Source organism: Trichosurus vulpecula, chromosome 3, assembly GCF_011100635.1.
Source record: "Trichosurus vulpecula isolate mTriVul1 chromosome 3, mTriVul1.pri, whole genome shotgun sequence".
Taxonomy (NCBI): domain Eukaryota; kingdom Metazoa; phylum Chordata; class Mammalia; order Diprotodontia; family Phalangeridae; genus Trichosurus; species Trichosurus vulpecula.
Window position 1 is genome coordinate 181294963 of NC_050575.1, and position 12493 is coordinate 181307455.

General features: G+C 36.0%; 1 protein-coding gene across 3 annotated transcripts in view; it reads left to right on the forward strand.

The window, feature by feature from the left end:
* DIDO1 (death inducer-obliterator 1) overlaps positions 1–12493 on the forward strand; it is a 60790-nt gene that overhangs the window by 10138 nt on the left and 38159 nt on the right. For all 3 annotated transcript variants that reach the window (XM_036750378.1, XM_036750377.1, XM_036750379.1), the window contains exons 2-4: positions 9846–9959; positions 10398–11250; positions 11482–11800. In XM_036750378.1, the coding sequence (XP_036606273.1) occupies positions 9878–9959; positions 10398–11250; positions 11482–11800 (1254 nt within the window). In that variant the 5' untranslated portion in view covers positions 9846–9877. The remainder of the gene's footprint in view (positions 1–9845; positions 9960–10397; positions 11251–11481; positions 11801–12493) is intronic.

Genomic DNA, 12493 nt, shown 5'->3' on the forward strand with positions numbered 1-12493 from the left:
TAGCTCATTTCGTAACTTATGTAGCATGATTTGTTTAACCACAAATGATAGACATCTACTTTGATTTAAATTCTTTGTCACTGAAAAAAGTGCTTCTACAAATATTATGGTGCTCTTATATATGGAGTCTTTCTTTTTATCTTTGATTTCCTTGGTGTATATGCATAGCAGTGGAACATCTGAGTCAAAGGGTATGGACATTTTAGCCACTTTTATTTCCATGATACCAAATTGCTTTCCAAAATGGAACAAAAATGTTTCATTGATGATGCTTGATGTTCCTAAATATCCCCTACAGTTTTTTGTTGTAGCTATTTTTGAATTGGGTTGGGAGGGCACCCAGCAGATGGTGGGGCGGGGGTGGGGGGCTGGGGGGGTGGGGAAGGCACACAGGTAAAGCTTTCAATATTAAAATATAAATGAGAAGGTCCTAAAGTTTTTAAATATTAAAATATTAGGGTTATATAAGGAGGTTACTTTTAATGTGTAACTGTTGAATGAAGATATCACAGATTAGGTTAAATGTATTCATTTGGGGAGGAGGAAGAATTGATAGTTCAAGAATTAGTCTTAAAACTCTTATCTTCTTAACCACTTTCCTCAGGGTCAGCTGAGGAAGGGTTTACGTGGACTTGGAAACAGAAAGTAGGCTTAAGAACTAACCCAGAGAGAAAGTTGCTAGGGTCAGAGCCAGAGTGATAACAGCTAAGTTGGAATAGCTTGTAGATACTGTCCCTGCTGCAACTTAAAACCTGCAGTCTACAGGGAATTACTTGTAGACCAAACAAATGAGCGTAGTCTGTCAGAGGTCAAAAGTGGGGCTAAAAGCAGCAGCCCAAAATGTAGATCGTGCTGTACTAAAGAACTACGACTCCCAAGGTCCCACAGCTTGATGAAAGGGCCTGCTGACTAGGTGGTGACTAGGCATGTATGAAAAGAAGGGTAGCTTGAGCCAAGTAAACAAAGTAATTAAATCTGTACACTTTTGAAACAACTTGTGCTGTACAATAGTATGCAAATAAAAGAGAAAGGGCTGTATTGTGGTGGCCTTACGGAAATGCCTAAGGGCCTTTCTCTGCACCTTTGAATAATGACTAATTGAGCTTTTTTTGATACCCCACCCCACCCCTCAAAAAAAGGATATTCCTAGGTATTGGGCTAAGTACCTCTTACTGTAGACTAAGGTGAGAACTAGTATAACAAAAAGGTTTGTTTGACCTCTTGAAATTCATAGGGGATTTTAAATGCATCCTTAAGTGCCCTATGTTAATGGCGGGGGAGGGGGGGTGATTCTCTTGGGTTTGGAACACAAGTCAGAATTAGCATTGAAGGGCAAATTAGCCATTTGAACCATTGGGTTGAATATGAATTTGGAATTTGTCTCATTTTTTTAAATGTTTGAAAAATATACTGTTTTGGTATTGTTTGGCATCATTGGGGTTTTCATTTTAGTATTATCTTTTCCTTTTGCATCTTAAAAAAATTGAAGCAAAGACATTCATTACAGAAATTTTCTGTTCCTAAAACTACACAGTCACTACTGGGAAAAAATGCCTCAAAATCTCAGATAACTAAACATAACACTGCACCAAAGTTTACCACTATCTAGAAAGGAGGAGGGAAATAATACCAAATTGGATTCTAGCTCCAGCTCTGCCACTAAACTGTGTGTTCTTGGGCAAAACACTGTAACTTCTCTGGGCTTTTACTTGTATACCTACCTGTGCTAGATGACCTATAAGATCTCCTTCAACTTTAAAATTTCATGAAACTATGCTTGGAGTAAAAGTCTTTCTAAACATATCACACATTATTCCAAGGGGGAAGTCCAGCCCAAATTATCTACTTACCTATTTATTATTCTTGGCTCTTCAACTCCTGTCCCTGGGCTCTTTGCCAAGGTGTCCCTCATTCTTGGAATGTACTCCCTGCTCACCTCTAGAATTCCTAAGTTTCCTTTTAGGCTCAGAGCCTCTAGTGCCACCTTTAACTGGAAGCTCCCCCCCCCCCCCAAAAAAAACCCAAAACTACTAATGAATTCCCCTCCAAAATTACCTAGTTTCTATTTTGTCTGTACCTATTTTTGTACATAATTTCTCTCACTGCTAGAAACTAAGCCCTTTGAGGGTAGGGACTGTTTGACTTTTATATCCCTATATCTAGCACAGTGTCTGGCACATAACATATTTAGGTTGAAAGTGCCTTAATAGGTGCTTGGTGATTGACTGCAATGTTTTACAGCATAAAAATAAATTATCTAGTCATAACAGTACTTGACTTCTGGTTTAGGAAAGTTTTTTGAAAGTGAAAGTAAATTGCATTTCTGATATTTCTTATAGTAGTTTATGTGCTGAGTATGACCCTGGTGTATGATTCTGAATTTCCCATCCTAGTCATTTGCCATGATAATTTTACATAATATGTTTTTACTACAAATTTGATCATAGGCGAAATTGATGTTCCTTTTAGTATCCAGAGAGAATTTAAAGACCTATCCCCCAGAATTAAGGCCTGAGTAGCTCTAAGAATTAGGGAAACTAAAGTTATTCCTGATTTAGACACCTAAGCTGTTCATTTACTTGTGACAGTTGAAGTGGGTCTTGTTTAATCATGAAGTATTATTTTTAAGCTTTAATTTTAAAAACATGTAGAATGGTGGGGAAGCTATTGAACGTGTGACTTTTGGTAAAGAACTAGTTTCAAGGCATCAGCCACCTTACCTGCTCACTTGAGCATTTTGAAGGGAATTTTGAAAATGGGCAGCCACCAATGTTATGCCAATATAAAAATTGAAAATTTGATATTTTGGTTGAAAATTCCTAGAAGTTTTTCTTCTTTCCACATTCCAGTACCTATTAATAAATTATATGTGAATGGTCAGTTTTTTGCTTTTCTATGGGTGACTTGATAATAGCAAATAATAGTAGATAACTTAAAAACTTGAATTACTAGCTCTGACCCCAATCAGATTTAAAAGAGGAATTTTTAACCTGGGATTCACAGACCCCCAATAAATCATGCATCAATTTTGGGAGATTTATGCACTTTGGTGGGAAAAAAAATTAGATCTTTTCACTGAACTCTTAACTGAAATTTAGCAGTTACTTTAAATGAAGAATGTAGACAACTTGATTCTGATAAGGGTGTAGGTTTCACCAGCCTGCCAAAGAGCTCCATGACACACAAAAAAGTTAACTTTTGATCTAAAATATAATGTGCAGTACATAAAGTTTCCACTTATCTGTCATTTGTATCAGTCTATAAATGTATTCTCTTGAGGGACTATGCCCTGTTTTGATGTTTTTGTAGATGCTACCTCTTTTTTATGTGAGCTTATAAAAAGGCTGTTGGTGGAGACCACATAATAAATGGAAAAAAACTACTGTTTCAGCCCTCCTTTTCAGGAAGATGGTGACAGAATCTATTTTCTGTAGCTCCTCAGCTAAGATGTCTGTAATGAATGACTTGTACAGAAGTACTTTCTGTCCGAATGAAATTATTTTCTGAGATGTGTGTGACTCAATGTTGGTTTCTCACATAGCGCTTTAACAGATGTTTTGTACGCTTATCATGTCTTATGTTACGATTATTTCGTTGTGCCTCCTCTTTTACTAGCCTGTAGGTTCCATGAGGGAAAGGGTAATATTAATCTAATATCTGTTAAATGAATGAATATTGTGAGGGAAAAACTATTGCTTAACTTATGTTGAATTTTCTGAGGAAAACAAAAACGAATGATACACAGGTTGAATCACAATTTGACTTAACAACTACAAGTATTCTTTTCCACCTTGTCCCTGGCCTCTTTTACTGTCTCTCCCTCCCTACCCTTTAGTGTTGCTTGGGGTACCTTGTTTTTGGAAGAAAAATGGATGAGATTGATAAAAGATGGTAAGCCATTAAGAGTTAAGTACACAATTTTGCCACCAAATGGGGCAGAATAATTTTTTTATTGTCTCTTCAGTAAGAAGTAATGTTTCTTGTTGCTATAAAAATGAATGGAATTAACCCAATACTGACCAAGGATACTTCAATAGACTTTTTTTCAAGTAGATAAATATAATTAAGAGTCACAATTCAATTCAGCAAGCATTTGTTAAGTACTTACTATGTTCTGGCACTGTGCTGGGCACTGGGGATACAAAAACTAAAACATTCTCTTTCATCATGAGGCTTGCATTCTGCTTGGGCAGGGAACAGTGAAGTACTAAGTTTCCTCAGCCAGTAGGAGCCTGTGCTATTTTGAGAATCGAGCTGGGCCGCCAGTTCGGGAATCTTGAACACTAATTAGAACGAGTCCTACTTAATGACTGGACATTCAGCAAATGGAATTGAAAACCCTATTGTTTTTACAAATTTGCAACTGTTGATTTGTGAAGTCTGCCAGAATTTATTTTCACAATACTAGAGTCACGGGGAATTACTTTTCTGACAACTAGCTTGTCTGGTGGGTTGGAGGTTCTGAACAAATTGATAGGGTGATAGTTATTTCAAGGAAGGAAAGAGGTAAAGTTGGTAATAGCAGTCAGCTCCCTTAATTTTGATAGCTGGTCTTTTGTTATGGGCAGTACAGTACAGTTCGTGTTCTTTGCACAGGTTTCCAGTGATCTCATGTGGATTTGAGAAGAACTTGGGAGGGGATTGATGCTAATGATTGTTTTAGAGTGCAGTGTGGTTGGCTGTACTTGATCAATAATTTGATTGAATTGAGGCTGCAGTTGTAGGAGGAGCTGTGGGTGAGGGATGCTTCAGGGATGTTTTTCAGGTAGAGAAATTGGAGGGGGGAGGGGACTGAAATGCTTTGATTTTAAACTGGATAAAAATTCATTTGTTTCCGAAAGAAACATTAGGAAAATGGCATTCAGTTTGTGGGTTGATTGTTTTATTTTAGACTGATAGGGAAGCAGGGAATAAGCATTTATGTAACAACCTATTGTGTGCCAGGCACTATAGTGCTTTAAAAATGATACTTGATCCTCAGAATGACGCTTTGAGGGAGGTGCTCCTATTTTCCCATTTTTTACTGTTGAGGCAAACACATTCAGTGACTTGCCCAGTGTCACACAGCTAGTAGAAGTATCTAAGGTAGGATTTGAACTCATTTCTTTTTGATTCCAGGCCTGTGTTTTATCCACTGTGCTACCTACCTACCGGTGGATGTAATGCTGTTCATTTTTGTGAAATGGTTTTCTCTCGCTTTATATCTATATTGTAATTTTTTTCTAGTTACTCAAAGCTTACTTGAATTTGGAATAGTATAGCATATTTAGTGTAATAAACAAAGAGATGGTTATTGGATTATTGGATTTAGAGCTGTAAGGAGCATTTGACATAGCCTTATTTATCCCTTCATCTTATAGATAAGGAAATTTGAGGTCCTGATAGGTTAAGTGATTTGTCCAAGGTTATACAGCTAATAAAATAGCAAACTCTGGATATGAACTCTGTCAAATCTGTAGTTTGGCCTTATTCCATGAATTTGCAAATGTTCAGAAGGATAATTCCTTGTTTATAAGATCCCTTTTTTAAAAAAAACCATAGTGAATATTACTTTGCATAGTCCTCTACTGTAAGTAAAGTAACCTAAAATGATAGTGGCAGTCTTAATTTACCTGTAACTTGTCCAAGGTAAAGCTACAGAAAAGTATATGAGACTGTGTCTTTAAAAAGAATGATTTGGAATGTTACAGTGTAGGTTCCAGGGTAACTAGGGGAGACAGCAGTTAAGGAGAAGGCAGTTGGAGTGAATTTGAGTAATAGGTAAGATGTGTGAGACCTGAGCTCCAGAGAGCACTTGGTAATGGGGAAAGATATTGGTGGATTAAATAAGTTAAAGGGGTTTATGAAGATTTGGGACTATTTTAGTAAGTAATTACTAATTTTCATGTTGGCTCTGGGTTATTTTTTAGGATTTTGTATAGTTAGGGATATTTGAAAGAAAATATAGAACGTAAACAGTGTAATATTAATAGTTTAATTGTGTTAATCTTGGTCATAATAATCATGAGCATACTTTTTATTTCCTTGATTAGAGTTCATTTTTAAAATAATTAAGGTCTCTTCAAAACAAAGATTACAATTCTGAAAAGATTTGACATGACAAATTACCAATGATTTCTTTGAAAGTAGTCATTTGACATATTGATGAGTATTAAATTTAAATTTGCGCTATCGATGACTCCACTTTAATGAAGAAATGTTTTTATCATCAACATAAATTAGCCCCTTTTAAGTTTATGATTTGGTCCTGCAAAAACACCTTTTAAACCAACATACTTGCAGAAATAAGGGAATGTTTGTTTATGTTGAGTATCTACATTACAATGTGGATGATAGCTTTATTCCAGTCTCGAATTATTCATTTCTTTCCACATTAACAATTTTTAAACTTTTTGGTCTTTTATCCCCTTTACACTCTTAAAAATTATCGAGGGGCCCCAAGAGCTTTTGTTTATATGAGTTAAATCTATTAAGAGATAATACTAATAGAGTATTCATACTTAATAGCTAAATCTTTAATTTACAGGTCTTATAATAACCTGGATAAATCCACTGTATGCTTGTGAGAGAATGAGAAGGGAAAAGGCAAATAACGTCTTGGTATTATTATGAAAACAGATTTGGTTTCACAGACCCCCTGAAGGTCTTGGGGGAACTTCTCAGGGGTCCCCAGACCATACTTTGAGAATGAGAACCACTGCCTTAACTTCCATTGTTTGTTCATTCTCAAACTTACCATGTGCCTAAGAAAACTCTGAGTAAGGTGGTATGCAAGGTGACAAGAACAACAGAGTATTGTTTTTTAGCCAGGGAAAGAGAAGACTTGGGGGGGGGGGGCGGTGGGAAGCAGAAGATGATTGTCTTCAAGTATTAGAGATAAGGATTAGACTTGCTCTGTTTGGTTGCAGAGGGTAAACGTTAGAGAGAAGCAGACTTAGGCTTGTTTAACAATTGCAGTTTTTCAAAATTGGGGAAGCAGTGGTTAACCTTCATTCTAGAACTTCAAGGAAAGACTGAGGGACCGTTTTCCTGGTGTGCTTGTAGACTGAATTGTATCAATAAACAGATTTGACTAGATCACCTGAGTCCCCTTTCAATTCATGAATTTCTGTAATCCCTTTTCTATGAACCAGAGCTACATTTACCTTCTAATCTGTCTGGCCTAGTATAGTCAGATTAATCTGCTTTTATCATGTCACAAAAACCTATAGCGAATTCCCTATTGCTTATCATAAATCAAAGAGATTCTGGCTTTCAAAATCCTTAATTTGAGTCCATCTATCCAGCCTTATCTTCAACATATTCTAGTCACGTCAATCTCTTCCTCTCCCCTCCCCCCCAACCTTCTTATGTTATATTCATTCTCATCTCCAAGGTATTGTCTACTCTTCTGCTGCTACTCACAATGAATAAAAGGGCCTGTCTTTGACTAATCTATATCCCCTATGTCCCTTTAAAATTCATTCTTCCTTTCCACATACTCCAACCTGTTTTTGATCTTTCCTTTCTCTTTAACAGCTGTTGTTCTCAGAACCAACATTATACCATTTTGCATTTGGTTTTTGACATTTTTATTCTATTTTTGCTTCTTAACTAGTTCGTAAACTTTTTGAGAATGGGTGTTATACTTTATTCTCCCTTCTATCACCAGCACCACCCCATCACACAAAGACAGACAGACAGACACACACACACACACACCCCACTTTGATTATCCTGGTTACAGTTTTTCTCCTAGTGGAAAGTTATGTTCAACTTCTTAAATACAAGGTTCAAAAGATTTTAAGTAATTCTGAAGGTGCTGTGTGACTATTTAGTGCCTGTGGTGGGAGAATAGTTTTTGTAAACCTATTTTGATTTCTTTCAGGAGCTTACTTCATGTGAAACTTTGGTTGATACACTTAGATTCTTTGAGTTGACATCAAGAGGAATCGTGTTTTGTTTGGGATTGGTTTCTTTCTTGTTTTTTAGATTTGGGTGTGTGTTTTTCTAAGTCTTTCAAACTGTAAACATTTTGTGAATTTTGCTATATGGCTCTCCACTTCTATCTTCACTCTTCCATTTAATTTACAACTGCAGGAAGATGTTATCCCACTATGATTTTAGTCAGGTAAAATGTTAAATATCAGTTTTAGTTTCCTTATACCTACAGGTTTTTATTTATTAATTTTTTAGACTGTTACCTTTTGTTAAGGAAATGAGTATTCCTATTTGGCTTTGAAATTGTTTTGGAGTATCCCAGACTACAAGGATGCATTAGTTTGTATTTTTGGTCATTTATGTAGCTACTTTATAGCTGACCCTTGTACTAACACTTTTTTTTTTCTTTTGAAGAGGGGAAGGCAGGGCAATTGTGGTTAAGTGACTTGCCCAAGGTCACACAGCTAGTAAGTGTGTCAGCTGTCAGAGGCCAGATTTGAACTCAGGTCCTCCTGACTGCTGGGCTGGTGCTCTGCTCACTGTGCCACCTAGCTGCCCCTATAATAATATTTTTTATGCAGTGCAACCTTTGACTAAATAGATCTCCTGTGACAGTTTACAGTTTGAACTTGGAGGATAAACAACATATTTAGCAGAAATGAAAAACTCTGCACATAAGCTTTGATTTCCATTTGCAATTATTTACAAAAGTTGCCCAGATGCAGTTTATAGAACTAGAGAAATAATGTTAATTGATATTCAAGATTCCGTTCTTACCAAGACTAGGTGAACCTGTTGCAAATAATTGTAGAGTGATGTGATTATTTAGTTGACATAGGTAACTTAAACTAAGAGAGTACTAGAGAATTTTTACATGTAGTAGAACATTGATTTAGGTGCTGGTGGAGATAAAAAAATTTAATTAAGACATGATCTTAGTAACTGGATCTTGACCCATAGATTAAGAAGTGCTGAAGGGGTTGCGAGTGGAAGAAAGTATAAGAAGCCCTGATGAATAGTATGATAATGACAAATGCATAAATGACTTATAAAATAATACACGATGAATTCATAAACGATGGTGAACAAAGTCTTATCAATCAAACATTTGTTAAGTACCTACTACTATGTATCAGAGACTGTATTAGCCACTGGGAATGAAAAGACAAAAAATATTAAATCTCCTCAAGGAGCTTATGCTTTAAGAGATAACGTATATGTATAAGTATATGCAGAAGAAATAGAAGTTAATGGTTGGGATCAGGAAAGGATTCCCGTAGAAGGTGGAGCTTGACTGCAAATAGCATCCTCATGTGTGTGAAAGCTTGATACTTTAGGGTAGTTGGGATAAAGAGATGCTTCCACTAGGGAAGAGTGGACATTGAGTTAGGTTTTAACAGATGGGGAGGAATTTAATACCTGTTCTGAGAAGTTAATTAGTGATCATTTGGTATCAACAGTAAGCTTAGTGAATACTGAGTTGAAGTGAGGATGTAATAAATTGAAATATCTAGAGCATATACATAGGCAGTCTGTATATTTTTAGATGTGTTGTTGATCATTGGAATGACTTAACATTTATGAAGACCTATTCTGTACAAGGATAAGTGCTGAGGGGGAGAAGATAGATTGGGATTTCTTTCCTCAATAAAACTGCAACTTTAGTGGGGAAGATAGGACACATACACATAACTACAATAGAAATTTGAATGCAGATGCATAAGAGAAGTACAGTAAAATATTGTAGATACTCTGTTGACTTCATCCCTTAAACAGGTCTTCCTGAACATGAGCAGAACAGTCAAAAGTGAAGCAGTAGCTTCTTGTGTTTTCTTTATCAAGTACTTACATATATAATTTGTGGTGTATGGTACAAAGCAAAATAACCCATCATCACAAATAAAGTTGATTTTGTATATTTTTAGGATTACACTTATAGAACTCTGGTATTCCTGTGATGGAACATGCTGTAAATCCAGAATCATCAGTGGCATTTAAATCTGAGTCAAGCTTGGACAATATGGAAAGTAATTCCCAAGGTATTTACTTTTATTTAAAGTAGAAAATTATTTACGTGTAATCCTCAGAATGGTAGTGAAAAATGTGAAAGCCAACTTCTGAACTCTATAGTATGATTTTAATGTAAAGATTCACTTTTCCATAGATGAAAACTTGTGTTTCTTTTTTGGCTGCCTCTTGTACAAATGTTCATACGTATAAAATACTGTTCAGAATGTAATTTGGCACAAATAAATATATCTAACTCCTGGCTTTGCCATTTACTGCATGACCAGCAGACAAGTCATATCATTTCTTTGGGCCTTGGTTTCCTCATCTGTAAAATAAGAGAATTAGACTAGATGACTTGGAAGTTCCTTTCCAGTCCTTTTATCTGTTGTGTGCATGCCATACTGGTTAGAAACAAATAATTTTAAAAGATTAACAAATTTATAATTTTACTTTTTTTTTTTTTTTAGGTTTGGATGATAAAGGTGACCCAAGCAATGATGAGGCTCCAAAGGCAATTAAACCCACAAGTAAGGAGTTTAGGAAAACATGGGGTTTTCGCAGAACTACTATTGCTAAACGTGAGGGTGCAGGAGATGCTGAAATAGAGTCCCTTGATCAGCAACCACAACAGCAGCAACAAAGCCTCTCCCTTCGTCGAAGTGGGCGACAGCCCAAGCGTACAGAAAGAGTAGAAGAATTTCTTACAACAGTTAGGAGGAGAGGAAGAAAAAATGTTCCTGTTACCCTGGAAGATTCAAGTGAACCGGCCTCCTGTCCAGTTACTGATGTAGAAACTGCTTCTGAAGGAAGTGTGGAAAGCACTCCTGAAACTAAAACTGGTCAGAAATCTGACTCCAGGAATGTTAAGGGTCAGCCCCCTACAGTTACAAAAGGAACAAAAGATGATGATGATGATGAAGATGATGACACTTCTGATAGTGACAGTGATGGGTTGACATTGAAAGAACTTCAAAATCGTCTTAGAAGAAAGCGTGAACAAGAGCCCTCTGAATTGACCCTGAAAGGTATTCAAAATCGCCTAAGGAAGAAACGTCGTGAAGAGGATCCCACGGAAACTGTTGATGTTGAGGCAGGTAATACAGTGGAAACTGAGGTGCCCAGTAAGCAAGAACCTGAGACAGTGGATCAAGTAGCTGTGCCCCAGGAGTCTAAAGAAAATCAGGATATTAAGTTGGAAGGGAAAGCTCCTCAGGAAATCAAAGTTGAAGAACCTGAAGAGTTAGTGAAGCGGAAACCTGAATGTGAAGTTTATGACCCTAATGCATTATATTGCATATGTCGACAACCTCATAACAACAGGTAGGTAGTTGGCAGATAGAAAAATGTATGTTTTTGCCTTTTAAGTTTATTCAAGTGATAAAAGATTTCAAAAATGCAGTCCTTATTGATAAATTCTACCAATCATACAATGGTTATTTTAATTGAAAGTTAATTGATCTCTAAATGAGATTTTTTTCAGTTTCATAAATTGATGGTCATTTGATTCTGTTTTTTCTGTATCTGATAACATTTTCTAAAAAATTTTTTCAGATTTATGATTTGCTGTGACCGGTGTGAAGAATGGTTTCATGGTGATTGTGTAGGGATTTCTGAAGCTCGTGGGAGGCTTTTGGAAAGGAATGGAGAAGATTATATCTGTCCAAATTGCACCATCTTGCAAGTACAGGATGAGACTGCTTCAGAATCGGATCAACAGGAAACTAAGTTTAGACATGAAAATGCTGATGGTACAGAACTGACAAGTATAGGAACAATAGAGCAAAAATCCAGTGAAGATCAAGGAATCAAGGGTAGAATTGAAAAAGCCGCCAATCCAAGTGGCAAGAAAAAGCTCAAAATATTTCAACCTGTGAGTATTTCGCTTTAAGATTTTTAAAAGCTGGAATTCAAAGAATTTATGGTATCAATTTCAGACTTATTGCTAAAACTCTCAACATTGGAGTTACTCTTCCTGAAACCGATTATCTGAAACTATTACTGATAAGTAAATGTAAACAAATACTTAGTGGATATTGTTTAAATATGGCTCATTTCTCATTTAATATTTATTTTTTATTAAACTCATAGAAAAATGGGTATGCCACTGTTGCTGCTACTTTGTGACCAGACTTATCTCTGAGTAATTCTTATGACTTGTAATCTGCTTTATCACAAAATCTCCTTGAGATGGGAGGACCACATTTTACTGTAATTCCAGAAACAAACTAAAATCATCATGGCCATTAAGAATTAAAACCACCTGGAATACATATGTATTAGCCAAAAAAGTCATAGGCTCATTATATTCTATGTGGTTTTTTTCCTTGAAAGGATTTACACATAAGATTTTCTTATTTTGAGGCCCAAAGCACATAATTTAAGCTATCAAATGCAAGAAACAGGTTTCATTTGAATAAATTAGCTAATATTATAGGGACTTTTATCATGATAAGTTAATTTCTTTCAAAATTGCATGTGATTTTGTTTTTGGCTATTTATGTATTTGCAAAAATAGGTGCCAAAAAATGGGTAGGAGTATGGATAATTCAGATTGATAAGTAAT